The 27,390-nt window shown below is 45.0% G+C and overlaps 1 protein-coding gene across 1 annotated transcript in view; it reads right to left on the bottom strand.

Moving 5' to 3' along the window:
- Window positions 1-5,085: 5,085 nt before the first annotated feature.
- VPS45 (vacuolar protein sorting 45 homolog) overlaps window positions 5,086-27,390 on the bottom strand; it is a 69,372-nt gene continuing 47,067 nt past the window's right edge. The window contains exons 14-15 of the mRNA XM_077464263.1: window positions 24,742-24,873; window positions 5,086-8,668 (exon numbers count right to left, since the gene is read on the bottom strand). Of these exons, the coding sequence (XP_077320389.1) occupies window positions 8,620-8,668; window positions 24,742-24,873 (181 nt within the window). The 3' untranslated portion in view covers window positions 5,086-8,619. The remainder of the gene's footprint in view (window positions 8,669-24,741; window positions 24,874-27,390) is intronic.

Below are 27,390 nucleotides of genomic sequence, written 5' to 3'. Positions count from 1 at the left end.
GTGTTGCTTTAGCAGTGTGTTTGGGGTCATTGTCCTTGTGGAAGGTGAACCTCCATCCTAGCCTCAAATCACACACAGAGTGGTGCAGGTTTTGCTCAGGAATATCCCTGTATTTAGCACGAGGGCTGAAACAACTAATCGATTAATCGACAACTAATCGATTATGAAATTAATCGATTACTAGTTTCATAATCGATTAATCGGGCAGTAACATAATGGGGTTAACAAAAAACTAAAATTAGCCCTTTATAGTACAAAAAGAGCAAATTGCTACTGTAAATATTACTTTCACTGTCCCATAGTAAAAAATTAACCCCTTACAGTAGAGATTATTTGCTCTTTTTGTACTAATTTTCGTTCTTTTTAACTCCATTATGTTACTAAATATCTCAGGCCTGGGTCACACCTCTGTGTTTTTTGGTGCTTTTTGCAGAAACGCTCTACAGTTCATTTACATGGATTCCTATGGGACACGTTCACATCCGTGATTTTTTTCAGCTGCTGTGTATTTGGAAAAGACAAGGACTTATTTATTTTTTTAACGCAAAACGGTGCTATTTTGTTTTCTTGGTTCAATATACTTCAATGGAGAAGCTGCAGAAAAGCATGTAATAATGCGTTTTTGCAGCAATTTGTGTTTTTTAATCTGCCCAACAACAAATTGGCCAAAAAAATATGTAAAAATGCAAATTGCAGCAAAATTACCTTTTTTGTTGTTGTTATTAAAAAACATCCTCACAGCATGATGCTGCCACCACCATGTTTCACAGTGAGGATGGTGTTCTTTTGGTGATGTGATGTGTTGGGTTTGCGTCAGACATTGCGTTTTCTTTGATGGCTAAAAAGTTCCATTTTAGTCTCATCAGACCCGAGCACCGTCCTCCATACATTTTGGGAGTCTCCCACATGCCTTTTCGCAAACTCAAAACACACCATTTTGTTTTTTTTCTACTGGCCACTCTGCCATAAAGCCCAACTCTATGGAGCGTACGGCTTATTGTCGTCCTATGTACAGATACTGCAGTCTCTGCTGTGGAACTCTGCAGCTCCTCCAGGGTTACCTTAGGTCTCTGTGCTCCTCTCTGATTAATGTTCTCCTTGCCTGAACCGTAAGTTTTGATGTGCGGCCGTCACTTGGCAGGTTTGCTGTTGTGCCATCTTCTTTCCATTTGGTTATGATAGATTTGATGGTGCTCCTAGGGATCATCAAAGATTTGGATATTTTTTATACTCTAACCCTGACTTCTCAACAACATTGTCCCTTACTTGTTTGGAGAGTTCCTTGGTCTTCATGGCAGTGTTTGGTTAGTGGTGCCTCTTGCTTAGGTGTTGCAGCCTCTGGGGCCTTTCAAAAAGGTGTGTATATGTAATGACAGATCATGTGACACTTAGATTGCACACAGGTGGACGTCATTTCACTAATTATGTGACTTCTGAAGGTAATTGGTTGCACCAGAGCTTTTTATGGGCTTTATAACAAAGGGGGTGAATACATACGCACATGCCAATTATCAGTTTTTTATTTTGGAAAAATAGTTTTATGAATATATCTTTCTAATTTAACCTCACCAACTTAGACTATTGTGTTCTGATCCATCACATAGAATTCAGATAAAAAAAAAACATTGAACTAAAGGCTGTATTGTAACAATATAGGTAAAAAGCCAAGGGGGGGTGAATACTTTTGCAAGGCACTGTAAAAGAATCAGAATCTCTTTGCTCCTGCTGGTGACCCCTCTAGTGATATAAAGACCTATAAAGAGGAATCAAGACTTCCTTCCCCCTACTGCTGACCCCTTTAGTGATATAACGATCTACCGGCATATAGAGGAATCAGGATTTGGTGATCCCTCTAGAGATGATGACTATCAACATCTCGCAGTCCATAAGTGTGATGGTCATTGGGATTAATTCCTTCCTTACAGATAGCTAAAAAGATCATTGCTGGCAGTGGCAACTTATCCCAAAAGTTGCCAATTTATCAAGGAACCCCTAGAAATCTCTGGTGTTCCATGAAACCCTAGTAGAGAAAGGGTGCTCTAGAACATGAGGTGGATTGGCAGGCCTGGTAGGCTACAATATGGTACCATTTTTGTTATTCGGTTTAGAAAAACGTTTTTTAAAAAAAAATGTAAACTAGTAGTAAACCACAGGTTTTTTTTTTACTTAAAGAGAGCCCTGCTCTCTTAGAGCTTCCACTGTCACCACTGACAGGGTTTCCATCTTCACCAGGTCCTCCTTCCGGCATGGCGGGCTCCGGTGGTTTGATAGGAAAAGGCACGATGACGTCACTCCTGCATATGTTTATGGCACAGGACTCTGAAGGAACAGTCCGGGTAGCTGTCCCTTCAGAGCGCATGCGCCGGTGATGTCAATGGCTGCATCTAGAGTAAATATCTCCTAAATGGTGCAGGTTTAGGAGATACCCCGTTTCCCCGAAAATAAGACCTAGCGTGATTGTCGGTGATGGCTGCAATATAAGCCCTACCCCCCAAAAAAGACCTATCCTTTTCCCCCAAAAATAATCCCTGCCCTGAAAATAAGACCTACAAGGACTTTAACTAGGGCTTATTTGGAGGGTAGGCCTTATATTGAAGCTAGGTCTTATTTTCGGGGAAGCAAGGCTTACCTATAGGTGCAGTAAATACCCTATCTATAGGTAAAAATCATACATGGGAGTTCCCTGCTGAGATTTCCCTTCGTGTCACACAAACACAAGAGGCAGTAAAGCCTTGTACACACGATCGGATTGTTGGCCAACAAAACCGTGGACTTTTGTCCGAAGGGCGTTAGCCCAAACTTGTCTTGCATACACACGGCCCAAAATTGTTGGCCAACAATCACAAACGTAGTACATACTATGTGGTTTTTCAGCTCTTTAGCGCCAACCTTTGGGCTCCTTCTGCTAATTTTGTGTTAGTAGAAGTTTGGCAAGTGTTGATTCATGCTTTTCATTTTGTGCTTTTCATTTCGCACTTTTCATTTAGTGCTTTTCAGTTCGTTTCTGAACGGGCGTTCGTCAACCAGCCATGTTGCGGAATCGGAGGAGATAACGTGTTATTTATTATTGGCCTTGGAGTTATTGCTTTGACCCAAGTCCAGTCCAGGAACAGGAGGAGAAGGATTTTTTGGACCAAAAATTGGTTGCTTTATTAATCGTGACCAATTATGTCATATGCCTTTGCTGCGGGAGCTCCAGGAGAATAATCCAGATGATTTTCAGAATTATTTCCAGATGATGGACCCCTGCTTTCACCAACTCTTGGCATTGTTGAACCCCTATATTAAGAAGCAGGACACATGCCTGAGGCTTTTATTTTATTTTTTGGTTGAATAATGATTTGACGTGGTATATTTTCTATTTTTTTGGATGCCTAGAACGCACTTTTTGGTTAAGTTCTATTGGCAGATAGCATGTCTAATTTTAATTGTTTTCTTTTTTTTAATGCACAATAAAAAAAAATTATGTAGAATAATACTTGGCTATGTGTTTTACTTCAAATGACAGTTTGGGAGTAGGCAGTTACATTAAAAAAATACAATGTAAAATTAACAAGGGACACCAACATAGTTGTATCTTTGATCTTAAAACGACGGGATAATGGTGTTGTGGTAACTTGACCAAAAAAATGAAAATACATAATATTATTCTTGACATCACTAGAAAAAAAAAAAAAAGCCTTTTTAAATACATTTGGCAGAACTCCATCAGTATCACCAGCAAAGAAGCTTCATTATTATCCCATTAAAGAAGAGAATTGTGCGCTGCATTTTGACATTTTATAATTTGCCCCGTCACGAATGTTAATTCTCCATTACAAGTTTACAAGATCGACCGCTTCCGGCTCGTCCTTGCTTCCGAGCATGCGTGTTTGTACTTTGGACTTTTGTCCGACGGACTTGTGTACACACACTCAGAAAATCCGACAACAGACATTTGTCAGTGGAAAATTTTAAAGCCTGCCATCCAACATTTGTCCGCGGAAAATCCGACAACAATTGTCCGATGGAGCGTACACACTCGGATTACACTATGTGCCCTCCGTTTTTTTTCTTTTTCTTTGGTAATTATCCATGAGGCTGTTTCAATACAATCCAATTGTTTCCCGAAACCTGTGGCTGTGAAATTGGTATTATTACCACCAATGCTTGTGTGACCCAGTGGGTGTATACCCCATCTGTGTCCAATTGTTCCGGTAAGCCTCCATTTACTCATGGTGGTGGATCTCAAGTTATTTCACAGAATACCACATCTTTGACTGCATACTATTATTTCACGTTTTGAATCACCATCACTATTATCCATTTTTGGACTACTGTTTTGATCATAATTTACTTATAAGGACTCTTATTTATAAGGACTTCTTATCACAATATTGTTTTAGCACTTTCACTGGTGTATGTTAAAGTGGTGTTGCCACCAGAAAAAAAAAAAAAATAGTTCAAAATTCTTAAAAAAAAAAAAAAAAAATTGGAAAAAAACATTTTTTTACTCACCTCTAAATACCTGTTGCTAGGGGGTCCCTTGTAGTCTGCCATCTTCCTTGCCCGGGCTGGTGACATCACGCCGCACAGTCATCTGGGACCCGTCACGTGTCCCAGATGACTGTGCGGCGTATCACGGCGCCCTGCGCCGCTCGTGCATGCGCAGTGGGTGCCCGTCTGTGAAGCCACAGCCGGGTGCCCACAGTAAGAATGACGGCACCGCGAGCGGAGAACGAGGGGAAGCTTCATTCCCCCGCATCGCTGAACCCTGGGACAGCTAAGTGTCCGATTATTAAAAGTCAACAGCTGCAGTATTTGTAGCTGCTGACTTTAAATTTTTTTTTTTATTTTTTTTTTTTTAGGGGGCACCCCACTTTAAGTACTGTTTATTATTGATTTTTATTTAGTTTTTCACTCATTTTTATTTATTACGTTGTTACGTTTTGCAATATTGATCGCTTGCTGTGCTGGCGGCTTAATACTATTTTCTAAAGGAACAGCGAGGTCTATATACTGTATAAATATATGTAGAAATCTATTTTAAAAAAAAAAGCCATATACCCTTTACTACATCCTTCATACAGAAACAATGTCAAAATGTAATTTTTATTTTTTATTTTACATTTTAAACAGTGCCGTAGAGCTGTAATACCACTCTATAACACAATGCTCCAAGAACACCACAAAGAAAATAAATAGGAAATAATTGCTGCTTTTCGGTAGTAGTTCCATAGACAGAGATATGTACATGCATGCCCTCGTTCCGTCACATATTAAAAAAATAAAATAAAACCAAAATTAAAAAGGTCGGTCAAACCTACTGCAGTAAATGGTGTCTCTGCCCCTCCCACAAAGGGTCCCGCTTCTTTAAGTAGCTTCCCTCCAGTTATTTTATTTACATTGACCAGAAAGTACTTTTCCCAATCACAGAGCATTAAGTGGAACATGAAAATCTGTAGTCTTCACTAAATATATTAAAAATAGTATAAATAAAGCCCAAACTGCTTTCTTACAGATCTAAACCCAGGCACTAAAAATGTCATATAACTGTGCGATTTTGAAAAACACGCGTCAATCCCTTGTAAAATCTCCAGCTTTAATTTAAATAATACTTGGCGATCATGCCACGAAGGTTTATGTCCTGGCACTTCCTGTTATGGGATGACAACACTCCGTCCTCGTCTCCCAATGCTGCTTTTGCACGGTCACTACCCATAAAGATTTCTCTCGTTCAGCCTGCAAGCTGTACAGAAGGAATAGAGAATAGATTCCTTCATTCACGTTAAGCAGCATGAATTAAGGAATCTCCCTGGCAGGCTTTTTTTTTTTTTTTCGTGGACGGCCACTAATCCCGTGGCTGCTGAATACCCAAACAGTGTCTTGCATCTGATTGGATGCAGTCAGTGTTCGGCGATATTTTTCCACCTGGATTATGGGTGCGTCGCTTGCAGATCGGCAGCTGACATCACCTCCAGCCTGGGCCCCTCCTCACTCGAGGGACCCAGAGGAAAAAAAAAAAAGTGCAGCGCTGGGAAGAAAAAAATGGGCACTCTCCCCGGCATTCTCGCGAGGTCTGAATATCATGGCATTAGGGCCGGTTCACACCCCAAAAACGCACTCCGGACCTGTTTCGGATGCATTTCTGCATGCGCACTTCTAACGCTTTTCTAGATGCTTTATTTCTTCTTTTTTGCTTTTTTTTTTCACTTTATTTGGGTCCGGTGCATTTTTGATGCGTTTTACTGCATTCCAGTTCAGTTAAGTGCAAAAAATAAATAAAAAATGCAGAATGTTCTAACTTTTTTTTCTGGAACTGGAATCCCCGGGAACTGAGCCCACTGGTGTGAACTATGCCATTGGAAACCATATACCGTATTTTTCACTCCACCTAGGTTTTAGAGGAGGTCAATATTCGCTCCAAAAGACGCACAGACACTTCCCCGCCCATTTTTTTTGGGAGGGGGGGGGGGGGAGTGTGTCTTAAGGAGTGAAAAATGCAGTAACCTACTATCCATGCATTTTTTCATGTAGAGAAAAAAAAAAAAAAAGAAAGCACTTTACTGCATGTGGTGTGTAATGGCCCTGACATTGAAGACGTGCCGCCATCAGGACCTTCCCAGTGATTCGCTACTCACCTGCACATCACCTAGGTGGCTAGAGGGGGATCAAAAAAAAAAAAAAAAAGGCTGCTTAGGAAACAAAATAGGGGGAGGAGGGAAAGAAAAAAAAAAAAAGAAATTTTCCCTCCACCTCCTCTCCCCTTCCATTCTGAAGCAGGGCCACCTTGCTTGCATTTGAAATGTAAGTAAAGCCCCCTCCCTATCGTTTTCAGCCAAGGAGGCTGCCATCTTTGCCTCTGTTTAATCTAAATAATGCTGCACATGCACACATCAGTTATGACACCATTCATTGGATAGTTTGACAGTTTGGTTGAGAGAACAACCAATCAGGGATGGTGCTACCACTAGGCAACCTAGACAGCCGCCTAGGGCGCACTGCTGCCTAGGGAGCCCAGCCACTGGTGTTCCTACTCCCTTCTCTCTGCTGCAAGCAACCACATCTCAGCATCAGCAGGCAGCCGCCGCTCTGTTCACACATAGTGTCAGAGGCGCAGCGGCGGTGGAGGACTGTGTCTGTGTCCCGACTCCCGAATGAGTGGCAAACATTCCTTGATGGGCACTGGTAAGCTGCAGTTCATGGGCGCTGGTGAGGCTGCATTTGATGGGTACTGGTGAGGCTGCATTTGATGGGCACTGGCGAGGCTGAATTTGATGGGCACAGGCGAGGCTGCATTTGATGGGTGCTGAGGCTGCATTTGATGGGCGCATCATTAAAAAGGTGGGGTATACATGGGCAGGGCAAAGGGGGTGGATTCAGGGGTGGTGGCAAAATGAGGATTCGTCTAGGGTGTCAGAAAGCCTTGCACCAGCCCTGCAACCAATTTGAGTGTTACATTTCCGGGACGTGCTGTAAATTAAACTGTTTTATGGATGGGTTTACTTCCGCTTTAACAGGCGGGGGAGTGAGAAGTATTCAGAAACAACTTTCTCAAATAATAAAAAAAAAAAAAAAAAAACTGGTGATGCTGTGCAGGAAAACACAAGAACTGAGGGGCAGCCCAGTGGGCGGGTTTTGTTAAACCTCTCTGTGCTTGTGTTTCCTGTAGGAGGCGGAGACTATCTCTCCATCTCTCTCTCTCATGTGACCATCCTGGAGGACGGCTTTGGAAACCGGAATTTGGACAGCCCAGTTGGTGCCGACATGGTCATCCACATCTTGGTTTTGGCTAATCTGGCAGGAATTGGTCAAAATTCAACTAAAGATCAACCCGCTAGAGAGTTTAGCTCTACGCAAGTGTAATATAGAAGGGTTAGAAGCCCTCGTCAGGTTTGAATTGTTGTCTGTGTCCCCAATAGTGGGATCTACCCTTCTAGATGTTCTGGAATTATTGTTATCCAGGACAAAATTTGGGTAGAAATCCAAAATTTCACAGTCACCGGAACAGAAAAAAAAAAAAAAAAAAAGGAGATCTTCCAAAAAGGGACAACTGTCAACAAGGGAATCGCTCAACTTTGGAGCAATTTTATTTTACTTCCTGTTGAGTATCCAGGAAAGGAAATGAAAGGAGAATCTCCCCAACATCAAACAGACAATTGGTTCTTCCAGCAAACAGGGGTGTCTCCTCATTCTCTCTCCTCCTCTCGATCATATTCGCATAAACATGTATGCTCCACCCCAGCTAAGTGTACATGTTTATGTTCCTCTCGCTGGTCCTATCTTGGCCAGCACAATGGAATGCCCCATTAGGTCAATGGTCACCATTAGATCTGCAATGTTTTATTGCACCCCCCACCTTAGTTCTTCAACAGTGTTAAGAAGGAAGAACTGACTCCGTTCTTCTTTTCACAGCATGACAGACTATTAGAACTCTGGACATGATGAAAGGTTAGTTAAACATTGTAAAAATAAAGTCTTAATAGATGAGAATCTTTGAAGAGGATCTCCTTTGCACACAGCAGGAGAGATGGACCCCCCCCCCCCATGGAAAGAGGGGAATGAACAGAGCCAGATGTGAAGAGCCGAGTTTCATCATCACCATCGCCTGGTTCAGGAAATTCTGGAGCCTGGGAAGTTTTATGTATGGCGGCTGTGAAAACCGGCTGATTGGACTTCTTCCAGAAAACTGTAAAATAGGAAACAGGAAGCAGAAATAATGAAAGCAATGGCAGCCTCCCTTATATTATCAGAGAATACAAAAAGTTACATTGCCGGGCTTTAACCACTTCCATACGTTTATTAACTGCGGAGTGATGGACATTTTATTTCTACAGTGCCACCGGCAAATCACAAAGGCGTACAGAGCTGATCCGAGCAGCTCTGTACCTTGTGATGACCAATCACAGCGATCACAATTGTAAACAGTATGACTGTTTACACTTCAGATCTCACAACAGAGGAAAGAGGAACTAGCGAATAACCGATCATTCATTAGTTACAGATTGAAGGGGGTAGCAGACTCAGGGTAGGTGGGTTGGGATTGTTTTTAGTTAACCTGTTCCCGTCAGCGTTATTTTATTGTACACGATGTGGAAAGGAATGCCTGGATGTCAGATCTGCCAGTAATCACCCCCAACAGGTGCCGGCCTGGCTCTCCACCGTAGAGATCCAGCAAAGGAAAGGAGAGATTGTCTGCACTCCACACGTGATGATGATACCGATAATTTATTGCGGCTAGATAAGACAGCAGCACAGGAATGTTGACGCGTTTCACACACACATGGAAGTGCTTGATCACAACAAGCAGGTCTCTCCTTTGCTAAAATCGGGTTAAAACTCAACCCCCTTCCAGATTGAACCTAACTGACACATTTAACTCCTGCTCAACAAGCATGATAACAAATTTTCACACAAATACAAAATATAAAAACATCATAAACAAAATAATCGTATGGCAAAACATACACATGTGCCACCGCCAAATTGCACAGGCGTACGGAGCTGATCCGAGTAGCTCTGTACCTTGTGATGCCCAATCACAGCGATCACAAATGTAAACAGTATGACTGTTTACATTTCAGAGCCCGCCCCTTCCTCTCACAACAGAGCAAGGAGGAACCAGCGAATAAACCATCCTTCATTAGTTCCAGATTGAAGGAGGTAGCAGACTCAGGGTAGGGGAGTTGGGATTGTTTTTATTTAACCTGTTCACATCCATCTATTCTCTTGTACACCTGATCCCCGCGTGACGTGTATGTTAACCCTTCACCTTCCCTATCCGTCACGTCTGCAACTTAACCCCTTCATCTTCCCACAGTATGTGAACCGTACATTACCTTCTTCACCTCCTCCCTCTGTTCATGTCCTGTACAAAAAGTATCTATTGCACCATTACCACGCTACAAGCTTTAACAACCTCAAGACCAGCATATTTCTTCATTGAAAAAGAGGGGGGGTTGTATTGTACTGCCATTTTTGTTTCTCACATAAACTAAGGGGGACATTTCTTTCTCAAAAGGTTTGTTTTTGTTCATCTATAGAACAAAATAAATTAATTAATGGGTTATTAAATATCACAGAAAATAGCTCTGTCTCAAAAATAGGTTAGACATTTTTGGGGGTACAGAGTTGCATGAAAGAGTAATCATCAGTCAAACTATCCCAGCACTGAAAACTGAAAAATGGCCTGATGATGAAGGGGGATTACAAGCTCATACTCAAGTGGCTTAAGTAACATACAGACATGTTTTTTGGCCAACCACATTTACCTAATTTAAAGTCCCAAAGCAGATCCTTTGTATATATGTATTGTATTGCAGATGGAGGTGAGTTTGGGGTGATACCAGACCTCTTATCTTATTATGTTTCATAAGTAACGTCGTGCGCCAGAATGAAAACAACTAGATAATTTTACTGTGCTCCAAGATGTAAAGGATCAGTCAACTTAAAACTGATATTTGGTGTTTGGTAGATGATGGAGAGTTAAAACGCCTCTGACAGGCTCTTCTATAGAGAGGGGACTCAATTGGTGAGAGTTTCTTGCTCTGTAAACCTTCTGAGCCCATTACAGGTTTCCACTTCCCACCATCCATGCACTGAGTTCCCAGGTCTGTACACCTGCTGTGCCCATTATGAGGGGTTCCCACCATCTCTATGCTGAGTTCCCAGGTCTGCACACCCGCTGTGCCCATTATGAGGGGTTCCCACCATCCCTGTGCTGAGTTCCCGGGTCTGCACACCTGCTGGTGCCCATTATGAGGGGTTCCTACCATCTGCTGCATTAATTGCTCTCTAGTATTAGCTTCCTTCTAGAACAGTGGTCTCCAAAATGTGGCCCTTCACTTGCTATTATCCAGCCCTTGGGGCTCTATTCCTCCCACGAATACCAATAAGAGGGCACTAGTCCTCCTAACACCAATGATGGGGCACTATTCCTCCCACTAATACCAATAAGAAGGCACTAGTCCTCCTACTAACACCACTGATGGAGTACTATTCTTCCAAATGACACCAATGATGGGGCACTATTCCTCCCACTGACACCAATGATGAGGCACTATTCCTCCCAAATGACACCAATGATGGGGCACTATTCCTCCCACATGACACCAATGATGGGGCACTATTCCTCCCACTGACACCAATGATGGGGCACTATTCCTCCCACTGACACCAATGATGGGGCACTATTCCTCCCACTGACACCAATGATGAGGCACTATTCCTCCCAAATGACACCAATGATGGGGCACTATTCCTCCCACTGACACCAATGATGGGGCACTATTCCTCCCACTGACACCAATGATGGGCCACTATTCCTCCTACTGACACCAATGATGGGGCACTATTCCTCCTACTGACACCAATGATGGGGGGGACTATTCCTCCCACTGACACCAATGATGGGGGGGACTATTCCTCCCACTGACACCAATGATGGGGGACTAATCCTCCCACTGTCACCAATGATGGGGGACTAATCCTCCCACTGTCACCAATGATGGGGGACTAATCCTCCCACTGTCACCAATGATGGGGCACTATTCCTCCCACCGTCACCAATGATGGGGCACCATTCCTCCCACTGACACCAATGATGGGGCACCATTCTGCCTATTGATACTAATGATGGGGAACTATTTCTCCCCCTAATACCAAAGATAAATTGTTTACTCACCGAGTCCGGGACAATTTTTACTCCCACTGGCCACAGTCCGGCCCCCCCTAAAGTCTGACTATAAAAGGACTGCAAACTGGCCCTTTGTTTAGAACGTTTGGAGACCCTTGTTTTAGAGCATTAAAGCTAGAACACACTAATACACAGACTATACAAATACTGACTATAAGCTTTCTTCCATCCAAATCACACAGAACCCACTGCACTACGCAATCAAAAAAAGAAGAGTTCCACGCGGCCACATTGGTCCATTAGGATCCTAATAATCGTGTCTTACGTAAAACTCTGTACTGCCTCACAGCACTGCGCTGGTAGCATAATGCATCTGACTGGTTGTTACAAGGAAACACAGGCAGTCCTCATTTCAGGCACCTGAAAAAAGGAGGATCATATCAGGAGCCTAGAACAATTCATACTGTGAAAACTCAATCAAGAGCTCTGCCAGATGTGTAGGCCAGCGTGGCGCCCACGTGAGGAAGCTGCACAGAGATCCAGGTCTACCCCGCAGGCAGAAATCTATATTGCAAAATTGATGGCAGTGACATGTCATAGAGGTCACGTCACAGGACGGGACGGGTGATCTGAGCTGAGCTGGAAATAACAATTAGGGCAAGGGGATTAGACGCTTCTTCTAAGGGCAGCTTGGGGGGTATTACCAGCTAAAATCCCCTTGTTTTTCATGAGATCCATCGGCTAATCCCCCAGGGAGAACGGGTGGCACCGATGAAGACTTCCCAGGGAGGCAAGGGGGGTTAATGTGTACCTGTCACGTCTATCTAACAGGAGAACCTAGTAGACACCTAAAGGTGCTGGCTCATAACTGGGTATCCAGACCACTCAGGGGCCCCGGACAGATGTGTATGGAGTCTGGTGTCAAGTGTGCCACACCTCTCTCCAGTGCATGGCTATGGATAGATCATAGGGACACGTGGCAGAGCTTGAACGCATGATAAGTTTTCCATCCAATAATGAGGTCTACAAAGTCAAGAAAAATACCTGTTATCTACCAGAGATCCAGTGACTTCCTATTTGAGTTGACAACACACTCTGTTCCACTGAAATCTCAAGCAAGGTGAACAGCTGGCCCAGATCTCCCAGGTGGACTACAGAACACCTGCCCTTTGTTATGGAAATGAGAAGGGGGGGGGGGGTCTTCCTTGGTCTAGCAAGCTCCTAAATACTTGCTCGAGCTGACAACACAATAGTTCTGCAGCGCTGAATTTCAAAACAGGGTGATCTCCCCTGTGGACCACAGTACACCTGTCCATTGTTATTGATATGAGAAGGGAGGTCCTCTCCTTGTCCAGTGAGCTCCTAGCTGCTTGAGAAGACAACACAATGGCTCTGCTGCACTGAAATCTCAAGCCTTGTTGTCAGCCCTGCCTAGTTCTTCCCTCCTGGAATACAGAACACTTGCCTCTCATCATAGGAATGAAAAGAAGGGAGGTGTTCTGGAGTCCAGCATGGGAGGACTGGGCAGGGCTGACAACAATGCATGGGATTTGAGTGCAGCAAAGGTAAAGTGGTCACTCACTACAGGAAGGTAGGAGCTCCCTTTATTTCCGGCAGGATCAACAGCAGGTTTGCACACTTGCAGAGTTTTTAAAAAGGGACAAAATGTGGGGAAATGTTCACGTATTGCAGATATGTGCTGCATCTCTTATTTTAAAATTTTGCCCAGACATTTTGCCCTTGGCTGACTGATTTTAAAAGATTGTTCATAAAAGAGCTTGCATCCTCTCATAGCTCCCTGACATGATCACTCGGTACATTAAGCGGCATGCACTGACAGGCCATCCAGTGGTTAATGATATCCTGGTGTGTGAGCGGTTAGAGTTTCTACTCTCCATGCAAATGCTGCAACACGAGTCTGCTGTGCATGTAAATAATTGAGAGAAGAGACCTGATCCATACAGGAAACAGACTCCCCCCAGGAACATTCCTTCTAATGACCTCCTGACACAATACCTGGGGAAAGTGATGGAACTTAAGGGGTTATTTTATACCATTGCCTGGGACCACCCAGAGAGCCAGATTGGTTCAGTCTCAGGACAATGTTCCAAGAAGGAAAACGTTCTGGTAACCCAACACAGCTTGATTCCCCCCCCATCCATTCGCATACTGTATAGGAAGCACCAGAGGGAAAATCTGACCAGGTCCTTCCTTCAAACAAATTGTTACACAAAGGCCACTGTGCCGTTAAATGATCTCACTTTGGCCTTAAACAATAAATATATGTTTATGTGTTAGTTTTGTACCTGTAAAATTGAAGCCATAAAACGTAAGTACATAAAAAAAAATGTTTTAAAACGTGCGCATATCCTTAAAGTATGAATAAACCCCCTTTGCTCAACAAAATGATCCTTTAATACAAACATGATATATAACAGTAGTTGGTAACACCAGTGATAAATACATAAGGAGGGCCGATGCTCCACCATCAGGCCTCCACATGAGTCTGTAACCTTGCTGGCAAGATGCAGCAATGGTGTTCTCCCACAAGGATCACACAGCCAGTTCTTGGTTATTGCACTTACACGATGTAAAAAATGACAAGCGGTATACACATCCAAAAATCATGGCCTCCAGACCCAGCGGCGCGCCAGTGCGTGGTGACGTCACAGATCTCCAGTGCATAGTGACGTCACAGATTTCCAGTGCATAGTGAAATCACAGATCTCTGCGATGCCATCACGCACTGGCGCGCCAGTGGTCCCCAGCGGCTCACAAGTGCGTGGTGACGTCCCAGATCCCCAGTGCGTGGTGACGTCCCAGATCCTTCGTGCGGGGTGACGCCACAGATCTCCAGTGCGGGGTGATGCCACAGATCTCCAGTGCGGGGTGACGCCACAGATCTCCAGTGCGGGGTGACGCCACAGATCTCCAGTGCGGGGTGACGCCACAGATCTCCAGTGCGGGGTGACGTCACAGATCTCCAGTGCATAGTGACGTCACAGATCTCCAGTGCGGGGTGACGTCACAGATCTCTGCCATGCCATCATGCACTGGCACGCCAGTGGTCCCCATGGCTGTGCTATTTGGATATGCGTACCGTTTGTCATTTTGTACATTGGGTAAGTGCAATAACTGTTTATTTATTTTGAACTATGAGGCTTCTCTTGTTTTTTTTTTTTTTAAATTATGCATTTGCTGGAGTGTCTTTAGTGGATTGGGAGAGCTGGCTGCATATCCTTTGTGCAGGGATACCATTGCCGATTCTTCCCGGCAGGGTCACAGACTCATTTGGAAGCCTGATGGTGGGAGCATCGGTCCTCCTTAATGAAAAGTATGTGATCTCTTGGACTCCTTTCCGGCAAGAGGCTTGGCTTGGGGAAAAGAACTAGCATTCATCACAGAGCACTAGTGACGTCATGGCGGCGCTTCGGTCCTCCTAGGCCATCTTCCCTTTGCTCATCTTTCTGGCCAGCTGCCGCCAGTACCAGATCGGTTTCCCAGAGCTACCGATCAGCCAAGTGAGCCCAGAAAGCAGCAGGAGGGGGAGGGCGACCCTCCGGCCACCCCAAAAAAGGATCCAGCGGGGAATCCACCACTCGAATCACTTTTAATGGGGAAGACTGGCATCTGGAATCACTTATCAGGAAGACCGCCACCTGAGAGAAACATTTTTACCGGGGTTATGGCATCTAGCTACAGCCATAACAGCAGTATTAAATGTCAAAGTCATGATGTATTTTCCCAGTTAGGTGGCTGGCAAGTGAATAAGGCACTTGGAATGCTGCATGTGGATTTGGACTTTTATATTTGTTTATGGACTTTATTTTGACTATTTTTGGCTATGAAAAAGTGTATTTAGCACTGGGCTCATTAATTACTGCTAGATGACACACTTTATTGATTGATCATCCTGTTGAGCAAAGGGGTTGATATGATATATGATATAAGTTTAATTTTGATCCAGGATTCAGTAATATTTTTTAGGTGCAGCAGCATTGATTTTCCTGAACTAATAAGCACAGGGTTTTCTTATTTTTATATATGTAAGTACGCGTGCGCAGAGGTGAGGGGTAAGAACATAAAGGCAAGCAAAGGGGAGTGGAGAGGAGAAAAGCACAGAAGCAAGAGGGCAGAGAGCAGAGGTGAAACCAAAGAAAAAAGGAACGAGAGGCAGGATGGACAGGAAGGAAATGGGGAAAAAAAGAGGAAGGAAGGACAGGAAGGAAAGGACAGGAAGGAAAGGGGGGGGGGGGGAAGGAAGGAAAGGGAAAAAAGAGAAAGGAGGGACTGGAAAGAAAGGGGGGGGAAAAAAAAAAAAAAAAAAAAAAAAAAGGAAGGAAGGACGAGAAGGAAAGGGAAAAAAAAAAAAAAAAAAGAGGAAGGAAGGGCAGGAAGGAAAGGGAAAAAAGAGGAAGGAAGGACCGGAAGGAAAGGGAAAAAAAGAGGAAGGACAGGCAGGAAGGAAAGGGAAAAAAGAGGAAGGAAGGACAACAAGGAAAGGGGAAAAAAAAAGAGGAAGGAAGGACAGGAAGGAAAGGGGGGGGGGAAAGAGGAAGAAAGGACAGGAAGGGAAGGGAAAAAAGAATGAAGGGCAGGAAGGAAAGGGAAAAAAGAGGCAGGAAGGACAGGAAGGAAAGGGAAAGAGAAAGGAAGGAAAGGGAAGGGAAAGAGAAAGGAAGGAAAGAGAAAGGAAGGAAAGAGAAAGGAAGGAAAGAGAAAGGAAGGAAAGAGAAAGGAAGGAAAGAGAAAGGAAAGAGAAGGAGAGAAGAAGGAAAGACAGGGGGTAAAAAAAAAAAAAAAAAAAGAAGACCAAAGGAATGACAGGGAAAAAAGGGAAAAAAAAGGGAAAAAAAAAAAAAAAGGGAAAAAAAAGGGAAAGAGAGAAGGAAGGAAGGGAAGGAAGTAAATAAAAGAGGGAAGAAGGAAGGACGGGAAGGAAAATGAAAGAGGAAGGAAGGACAGGAAGGAAAAGGAAAGAGAAGAAGGAAAGGAAGTAAAAGGGAAAGAGGGAAGAAGGAAGGACAGGAAGGAAAGAGACAGACAAATGAAGAGACCCCTCCTACCTGCTGCACATTGCTACTGGTCCATCATTAGAAATGGTAGCCTTATTGACTAATAAAAACATGCAAGAAGCTCCAAGGCCAGTGCTCTATACCAGTGGTTCTCAACCACCAGGTCGTGGCTTGCCTCTTCTTAGGCCTCCAGCCAGCTGCAGATCTCTTAACCTCCCATAGTGCCACTTAACCTTCTAAAGTGCCCCTGAGAGTTCTCAGCCTCTGCAGTGCCCCCCAGCCAACTACAGTAGCCCCTGGATTGCTGCAGAGTCCATACCCCCTCCATGGTGCCCCCAACTTTACCCAACAGAGCCTTCTCAACCTTCTACAGTGCACCCCAGCCCCCGCAGCCCTGAGTCTTAGAAGAGGCAACTGGTAAATGTGCTGCTGCCCATTACTGTAAAAAAGCAAATCAGTACAGTCAGCTTCCTACTACTACACTTAGGTTCATGTTCTGCAAAACACAACTGCATCCTCCAGAAATATACACTGTGGCTATTCTGTGATACTGACATCATGACCGAGAACCTGACAGGCAGGTTACTAATCACTTAATATCTTAAGTACCGCTAAGCCCGGAACAGACAAGGAAATATTTAGTGACAGGTCACACCGGCGGCATTCTCACTTGCAGAAGAAGTAGATTCTAAACAGTAATCTGTTGTTGGAGCAGTGGGAAGCCGAGGCTTTGTAAACAGGGCATTACCAAGACCCCTGCTGTAAATATCCGATGCAGTATGAGCTATCCGAGTTCTAATACTTTTAGTAGGATACGGCAGAGGATAACAAGGAGATGCCTCCATGGAGCATACGTGGTTTAAAGTAATTGCAAAGTAAAAAAAAATTTGTTTTAATAACAAACAAGCATGATATACTTACCTGGAATGGAACTGCACAGAGTAGCCCTGATCCTCCTCTACTTGGGTCCCCCGCTGGCACTCCTGGCTCCTCTGCTTCTCGGTGTGCCACCATAGGAAGATGCTTCCTACTGTCACACACACCTGCGGGCTGGATCCTGGGCCGCACTCCCTGTGTCCATAGAGTGATGTGAAGAATACCCTTTTGTCAGGCCAGCATAGCATGGGGGTCCTCTTAGGACCCAGAAGAGCTCTGATATTGAACCAAGGGAGTGAAGGGAACTGGGAGGCGAGGGGGTTAACTTGCTGTGCTTGATTAGCAGTCCCCACAGGAAGAAATGACATCAGAGAGGGACCTAGATGTGGGGACTCAGATGACTATAACTGGATTCACCAGGTAAGGGAACCGTTAGGTTATAGAGGGAGCAGGATGGGTTAGAGAGGGGAAGGATGGAAGGCAATAAATAGATTTTTGCCCAGAGATGGGCTTCAAAAGAGAAGTATGGGCAAAGATTTTTTTGGCCATACTTCTCTTCTTGGTCACAGGAGTGCACTTATTTTTGCACTCTCGTGACGAGATTCAGCTAAACTCCAGTGGGCACTGGAGGACTAAAGAAAGCATGAATTAGCCACTCCTGCCCCCTCCCTAGTCGGGCACATCAGTGAGCACTGGAAGGGCACAGAAAGCATGAGCTAGTCACTCCTGCCCCCTCCTCAGTCCAGAACTCCAGTGAGCACTGGAGGGGCAGAGAAAGCATGAGCTAGCCACTACTGCCCCCTCCACAGGCCTGGCACTCCAGTGAGCACTGAATGGGCAGAGAAAGCACAAGCTAGCCACTACTTCCCCTTCCACAGGCACTCCAGTGAGCAATTTTCTTTTCATGTAAACATAAAATTGTCAGAAAGGGATTTTGTCTTCAAGTGGTTAGAAGAGTGGGTGATGTATGGCATAAGCTTCTAATGTTGTGCATAAAATACCAGAACAGGTCAAACCCCCCCCCCCCCCCCAAATTACCCCATTTTGGAAAGCTATTTGCCAAGAGGCATGTTGAGTCCATGGAATATTTTATATTTTGCCACAAGTTTCGGGAATTTTTTTTTTTCCCTCACAAAGTTGTCACTAAAGGATATATTGCTCAAACATGCTATGGGCATATGTGAAATTACACCCCAAAATACATCCCGCTACTTCTTCTGAGTACGGGGATACCACATGTGTGAGACTTTTTGGGAGCCCAGCCACGTACAGGGCCCCGAAAAACCAAGCACCACCTCCAGGATATCTAAAGACGTAAAATGGCGATTTCACTTCTCACTACCGATCACAGTTTCGGAGGCCCTGAAATATCCAGAACACACCCCCCCCCCCCCCCAAATTAACCCATTTTGGAAACTAGACACCCAAAGCCATTTGCTGAGAGGCATGGTGAGTATTTTGCAGCTCTCATTTGTCTTGAAAAATGAAAATGTCTTTTTTTTTTTCGTTTTTCAAAACTTTGTGACAAAAAGCGAGATCTGCAAAATACTCAACATGCCTCTTAACAAATAGCTTGGGGTGTCTACTTTGCAAAATGGGGTTATTTGGGGGGGTTTTGTGCCATCTTGGCATTTCATGGCCTCCAAAACGGTTATAGGTAGTGAGGGGTGAAATCACCATTTTATGGCCTTAGAAATCCTGAAGGCGGTGATTGGTTTTCGGGGTCCTGTACACGGCTAGACTGCCAAAAAGTCCCACACATGAGGTATCTCCGTACTCAGGAGAAGCAGCGGAATGTATTTTGGGGTGTCATTTCACATATGCCCATGGCATGTTTGTAACGTGCCTTTATTGCCCAGCTCAGATTGTTAGGAGGTTCATAATCCTACAGTCTCTGGCATCTACTAAACACAAGTAGCAGTTTTGCAAGGACTGACCCTTTAAAAAGGAAGCAAAACTGGTGTTCAGCAATGCTGCCTTTAAGCTGCAAACCCCACTGTGTGGTGTTAAATCGCCCGGCTTTACCGTACGTCAGTGTGAACTCTACGATCGATCCATTGGAACACACTAAGTGCTGACCCCATTACACAAATCGTGTAACTAGATCTCTTTGGCACTTCGTCCTTGTGACGAAAGGCTTGGAAAATAAGCAGTTAAGCGCGGCTCCGGTGTCAGCTGAAAACTGGCGTTGGTTACACAGGACGGTTCATCCAGCTTGACTGCAGGCACATGACGTCGGGTTCACTGGAAAGGCCTGGGTTAGGTTTCCAGAGCTTTTTGTCATTTGCTGGATTGCAAGGGGCACCAGTGATAACGGGGACTGATGGTTATAGGAGAAAAAGTGTTAAAGTGATTGTAAACCTCAGACATAAAATATGAACAAAGCATATCCCTCTATAGTGTGTACTGGTCTCAATCAAGAGCACAACCTATCATTTCTGTCTGCAACTTTGTTCTTCTGCTATCAGCATGAATCCCTTCTGACAAGTGTTCCTGACACCAAGAGAAAAATGGTGACGGGGGAGGGACCTCAAGCACACCGCCTGTGCTTAACAGCCTCAGCTCTATTCCTGTTGTGCCGTCTTGAAGGGGGGGGGGGGGTGACCCTTGCCTCCAATCAGCTGTCAGAGTTCTCCTCACTGAGCTCTACAGCAGGGATATGCAATTAGTGGACCTCTAGCTGTTGCAAAACTACAAGTCCCATCATACTCTGCCTCTGGGTGTCATTCTTGTGGCTGTCAGTGTCTTGCTATGCCTCATGGGACTTGTAGTTCTGCAACAGCTGGAGGTCTGCTAATTGCATATCCCTGCTCCACAGTGTGTAATTTCAGCTCTCCGCCCCCTGTTTTCTGACAGCTCAGACAAGCTTTAAAAATTCTGGACTTTGAACAGCTGTAGAAAAGAGAAGCCAGCAGCTAAAACCGATACAACTTACAACTCATCTCTGTGCATCACCTGAGGCTAGTCACTTTACTCAACAAAATTTAAAAGGAAGTCCATCTGAGGAATTGGTTAGTTATTGAGTTCCTTCCATCGAGAGATGTTGCGCTTTAAACACAATGGAGGGAAATTCAGGATTCTCAGTTGCAGTCCTCCATCCACTCCCTTTCTGTACACACGAGCGGAATTTCCGTCCCAAAAATCTTGGATGGTTTTTCCGACGGAATTCCGCTCAAGCTTGGCTTGCATACACACAGTCAAACATTTTCTGAACTTTCAACCGTCAAGAACGCGGTGACGTACAACAATACGACTAGCCGAGAAAATGAAGTTCGACGCTTGCGAGCATGTGTCAAATTGTTTCCGAGCGTGCGTAGGAATTTTGCGCATCGGAATTGCTACAATCGGAATTTCCGATCTGAACTTTTTCCAACCGCAAAATAGAGAGCATGCTCTTAATTTTTTGCTGGCAGCAAAAGTCCGATGGAGCGCACACACGGTCACATTTTACCGACCAAGAGCTCACATCGGACTTTTGCTGGTGGTATTTCTGATTGTGTGTTCACGGCATAAGGGTTTACAACCCTTTAACGTGAACCTTGCAGTACAATACAAGGTTTGCCTATACTTTCTGGGCTCCCTGCCCCTGGAAAAAATTACCTACTGAAAAATATGTGCAAAATATACTTGTAAAGGGATCAGAAGGGAACCACAGCTTGGGCCGGTGTCCCATCATATAAGGTCCCCCATCAGATAGTGTCCGCTGTGTACTGCGCATGTGCAGTACACAGCAACACAGATTCCGAAAATATCCGAGCATGAACGGCGCCTGCGCTGTGAGTCCAGGTTCTAGCCCCACCATCCAAGTGGACATAGAGTAGGAATAAAAAAGAGCCGAGCGCAGCGAGGCCGAGCCCGAAGCGTGGCGAGCGAAGCTCGCCCGCGAGGGGCCCTCAAATTTTCCGAACCCTATGTCCGCTTGGATGGGGGGGCTACCACTTCCACTCACGGCGCAGGCGTCGTTCAGCTTCGGAGATTTTCCGAGGCTTCTTCTGCCGACACTATATGATGGCAGGACACTATCTGCCCGAACACCGGACCACCATGGGTGAAGGTCACCTCCAGTACTGGCCTTCCTAGACAATGAAAAGGAAGTGGGCCCAGACCTCTTCCTGCCTGTAAAGGATAAGAGAATGCGGGCAATGATGGATGAGAGCCGCACCACCAAGAGGATGGAGGGCCACAACTGAGAATCCTAAACCTCCCTCCATTATGGTGGGAGGTTATTTCAAGTGAAACATCTCTTCTCAATGGAAGAAACTCAACTAACCAGTTTGGCAGATGGACTTCTTTTAAAAGTGATTTTGGTGATGCGTTTCCTGTTCCTCTTGAAGGAGGTGCCTAGCTCTTATGTGCTATCCTGGAAGATGGTGTAAAAGCATTGTCATCTTAAAGTGGAAGTAAACCCTTCAATCGTTTTCAGTCAAGGAAGCTGCCATCTTGGCCTCTAATGATTCTTCAACTGCCATAATGCTGCACATGTGATCAGTTATGAAACCAGCCATTGGATGGTTTGAAAGTTTGGTTAAGAGCACAACCAATGTGAAAGTAAGCATTTCCGGCATGCCCCGGAATGTAAGTGTTTTTTGAAACTGGGTTTACTCCCGCTTTAAGATAGACGTGTGTTTGGACTACTAAATATTTCCCCCCTCTCCTTTCTCAATGACATTGGGTGTACCATAGTCCTCAGAGATAGCTGGGAGCAGTACTGTCTGGGTTACCCTGGGGTGCTGTGAACAAAGAATTCACTTTGCTCTGGTTTGAAGTTATGAGCTGCCATATTGATAGCGGGCTGGTCGACAGCACTATAACAAACAATGACGATCGAGGGTCAAGACGCACTGCGCCATTTGTTATTATAGTGATGTCAGTGGGATACCCCACACTATGGCAATGTATGACTTTGGTTCAGGGTAGGTGGCATGCAGGGCAGCCCTAGCATTTAGAAGGCGGAAATCCTCCTCCTTTATACCTCTTCCACCCTCTGCTGGAGCCAAAAGGTTAGTGGCTCTGATGTTAAGGCTGATTGGGGGGGGGGGGATGTGATGGGGGAACATCTGACATGGTTGAAAACCTTTGATGTGGTGGGGGGCCCCCTAATGTGATAGTGGGGACCTCTGATGTGAAAAGGTGACTGATGTGATGGGGGAACCTCTGTCATGATGGAGGGGTCTCTGAGAAGTAAAAGCGGGCTCTGAGTAAATGGGGGAACCTTCCATGTGATTGGGTGACTTTGATGTGTGATTTGGGGGGGTGACCTCTAACATCATGGGTGGGAGGCTTCTGCTGTGATGTTCATCGAGGTGGTTATGTGCATGGTCCCAGGTTTAGATTTCCCATTCATAGGTAACATTTATGTTTTCAGACTGGGGTGCCTCGAATGAAAACAGGTTGAAGAAAACAGGCACATGAAGTTGCAAAGCTCACAAAATTTCTGGCAGGATTGACGGGGGTTTTTTTTGCACTTGTTGAACAAATATCAAAACACTTTCAGTACAGGGCACTTTTATCCCCTTCCTGCCCAGGCCAATTTTCAGCTTTCAGCACTGTCACATTTTGAATGACAATTACGCGGTCATACAACACTGTACCCATGTGAAATTTTTATCATTTTCTTTACACAAATAGAGCTTTCTTTTGGGGGTATTTAATCACCACTGGGTTTTTCATTTTTTGACAAAACAAAAAACAAAACAAAAAAAAGAGACCGAAAATAAAAAATAAAATAAAAAAAAGTTTTTCTTAATTTCTGTCAATAGATTCTGTAAATAAGTAATTTTTCTCCTTTGTTGATGTGCGCTGATGAGGCAGCATTGGTGGGCACAGATGAGGAGGCACAAATATGCCGCACTGATGGGCACTGACAGGCGGCATGGATAGGTGGCACTGATGGGCACCGATAGTTTTTCCTGGGGCTGCACTGATAATCTGTACAGGTCTCCCGTGAGGAGATGCCACTGATCGGCTCTCCTCGCCTCACACTTGGTCAATGTGAGGTGAGCCGATAAAGGGCACTTCCGTATTTATGTGATTGGACACAGCTGATCACATGGGTAAAGAGCCGCGTCATCAGGCTCTTTACCGAGATTGGGGTCTGTGCAGTGAATGAGAGGAGATCCCTCCTTAAGGTAAAGATACCTTAATGTATTTAGCCCCCCCCACTTATACTCACCTGAGCCAAATCACGATCCAGCGATGTGCCTAAGAGCAGCTGCTCTCTTCTCTCTCTCTCCTCACTGGGAAGATATATAGCTCCTGCTACTGTCAATCAAACTCTGTAAGAGAGGAGTGGGAGGGGGGGGGGGGTTTGAGCTGTACGGTCTGTGTCAGATTTGAGCCCAAAGGAAGCGCCTTCCTATGGGGGAACTCAACAAAGGAGCCAGGAGCACCGGTGGGAGACCCAAGAGAAGGATCGGGGCCGCTTCGTGCTACACCACTGCACACAGCAGGTAAATGTGACATTTATTACTTTAATTTTTTTTTATAAAGATTTACAGTCACTTTAACAGACCAAAAAAGACCCAATAAGAGATTATTAACATTTAAATATACTTTAAAGCAAATAATATATAAAATTGTTTGTATTGCCCAAAGCAACATCTCCCTTCTAATCTTCCATATTGCACTACTAATATGCAACATACAATCTGGTTACTATAAGCAACAAGAAGGCTTACGTACACACAACCGGACTTTCCGGCAGACTAGGTCCGACGGTCATCCCGAAACACTTTTCGGTGGAGTTCCGACGGATTTTCCGAACGAACGGACTTGGCCACACACAATCACACCAAAATCCGACGGATTAGACCGCGATGACGTACGACCGGACTAGAATAAGGACGTTCATAGGGAGTAGCCAATAGCTGCCCTAGCGTCGGTTTTCATCCGTCGGACTAGCATACACACAACGGATTTTTCGTCCACACTCAAGTCCGTCGGAAAGATTTGAAACATGTTCTAAATCTAAAGTCCGTCTGATTTTTAGACAGCAAAAGGTCCGATGAAGCCCACACAAGATCGAATTGTCCAGCGGATTCGTTCCGCCGGACCTTTGCTGTCGAAAAAGTCCGGTCGTGTGTACGCGGCATCAGCCAATCCTCTCCTTACAAAGTAAACTCAGATTCCTTGTGGACCGATCGTGTGGGTTAGCCAATGACTGGGCCCATGCTTGAGCTGGTGCCCTGAATGTACATAAGGTGGGATCTCCGCCCACAAAAGTGTAAAAGATCTTACCTCTTAGTGTTATGAATGGCGGTCCCACCCAGGATGATGCGTACCCCTGGAGTTGTCCGATTCAGGTTGTAGACGGTTAAAGCCTCTTCGTAGGTAGCTCCGCCCACAATGAACACAATAATATCCTGAGGCCTAAAAGACAAGAGTGCCGAGTAGGCAAAGGTGTAATGTGAGGCAATCAGAAAGTCCGCAACTTGCCATTTCATTTATGTATTACAGGTACTTGTATAGCGCTGTCCATTTACGCAGCTCTTTACATATATATTGTACATTCACATCAGTCCCTGCCCTCAAGGAGCTTACAATCTAGACAGGAGCCAATTAACCTACCGGCGTGTCGTTGGAGTGTGGGAGGAAACCGGAATACCCGGAGTACACGCACGCAGGCACAGGTAGAACATGCAGTTAGTGCTGTTATCACGCCACATTTGGATATTTGGCTACCCATCACATTTTGCTACCTGCTGGAGTGCGCATGCGTGACGCCGCCATATGCGGTCCAACACAGGGCCCCTCGCGGGCTTGCTTCGCTCTCCATGCTTTGCTCGGCATAAATATAGTCAAACTTTATGTCCACTTGCATGGTGGCGTTGCGCATGTGCAGTCCAGCGGGTAGTCAATTGTGATGGGTCGCCATATGTGACGAAACACCGAGATTGGGATTCGAACTGACAACCTTAGTGCTGCCAGGTGGAAGTGCTGACCACTTAGCCACAGTGCTGCCCCTTATAATTAGCATCTCCCATTAAGGCAGTGGGGGCTGCCAGGATGTGGGTGTTGCAAGGAAAGAAAGGAAGGGAAAAAAATTAAGAAGTTGTAGCCACATTGATATACAAATACAATCAAGCTATGGCCATGTTAAAGAGGAAGTAAAGGCACTTAAAAAGAAAAAAAATAAATAAAAATGCAACCTACAAGGCAAAGGCATAATGAGCTAGTATGCATAGCATACTAGCTCATTATGAATAACTTACCCAAGAACGAAGCCCCTGAATCGGTCCTCCTCCTTTATCTTCACCACTGCCATGTATCCCGGAGTGACTGCCGGGTCTCGCTGCTCCGGTGCTGTGATTCGCCGGAGCCACGATGATGTCACTCCAGCGCATGCGCAGGGAGCCGACACGAGTGGCATATCGCCGCGATCTGCAGCGTGCTCAGTGCGCCTGCGCGCCGCTGTCTATGGCGCATGCGCCGTAGACAGCGGTGCCTGTCTTTTTGTAAATATCTCCTAAACCGTATAGTTTTAGGAGATATTTCTTGGACCTACAGGTAAGTCTTAATCTAGGCTTACCTGTCGGTCAACGTGGTTTGTAAAGGTTTACAACCACTTTAAGCAAACAAAAGTAACAAATCACCAAAGTTTCATTAAGATATAACGACTGTCATTTACCTATATCATTTTACATACAGCAAAATATCAATTGAACTGAAAATAATTAACTTTGCGCGACCGCGCAATTGTCAATTAAATTGACGCAGTGTCGAATCGCAAAAAGTGCTCTGGTCAGGAAGGGGGTAAAATCCTCCGGGGCTGAAACGGTTAATCGCCCATTTCTCTCTATTTGAGCCGACAGAGCGCACATGAACATATGTATGCAATATTTCTGTTCTGACAGAGGGAACACTCCGATCACCGCTCTCTGCCATTGGCTGAGAGCGCTGATCGATAGTTGGTTTTCCAGCATGCACGTCCGACATACACACGCGGGCCGACAAACGACTCCTGATATTCAACCCGTGTGCGCCCGGCTTTAGGCAGGCAATAGACGGTGCAAAATTTCTTACCTGCAACCATGGGGAAAGCCATCCCACGCCGGGAGAAGACAGTGATTATTGCTAGCAGCTATAGCAGCCGCTAGCAATAATAGCAAGGGAATCCGGCAGGCTGGTTGTACACACGCCTCACATGTTATGAATCAAGACAAGTCTCAAACAGTCTATGGCCGGCCTACATTTATGTTCTATGCACTTTTTGACATTGTTTGATCAGCACGTTGGGCTATAAAATAGTATGCAAGAAGCAACCGCTGTCTGCAGTCGGCAGTGAATCCTTCCACCAATAACGGATGCAGCTTCCTTCTTACCAATGTAAGAGCGGCTGTATTACACAAGACTTACTTCCCCTTCTGAGATCTTGCACCATCGTGTGTGACCCCGATAGCACTGGAAGCAGTCATGAGGTTGCCGAGGCCATTATGACCACTCTCTTTCTTTGGATTTTGCATGTTTGAAGGACATCTAGGTGTGCGACTTTGGCAGGCGGCTATCTGTACTAACAAGATGCGAATACCAAATCACCTCTCCCCCCCTCCACCCCCCACCCCCTGTACTTGCAAGCAAGTTGCAGTAAACCAGGGTATGGCTGCGGTGATGGAAGGGTCGCAAATTGAATATGCAATCTACACTGTGAAAGACGGCATAGCTAAATAAGCATCGGTACTAAGCAGTAAGTTATGTTCTCTATGGCCAGGGAAATGCAAAATCTGTTGGGTAGGTCATAGAAGCCCCAATGTTGTGGACTGGACATGGCCTCCCATGTGCTTTTCCTCCTCCAAAGCTAATCTGTGGGAAAAACAAATAACCTAAAGAGAAGAAAAAAAGGGGAAACAAAAAAAAATAAAATAAAAAAAAAAAAAAGTGAAAAACAAA

This window comes from Lithobates pipiens, unplaced genomic scaffold (genome assembly GCF_037356315.1).
Source record: "Lithobates pipiens isolate NorthernLeopardFrog02 unplaced genomic scaffold, aLitPip1_a1.2 Scaffold_30, whole genome shotgun sequence".
Taxonomy (NCBI): domain Eukaryota; kingdom Metazoa; phylum Chordata; class Amphibia; order Anura; family Ranidae; genus Lithobates; species Lithobates pipiens.
Note: the sequence above shows the minus strand (reverse complement) of the source record. Positions and strands in the feature narration are given on the sequence as shown.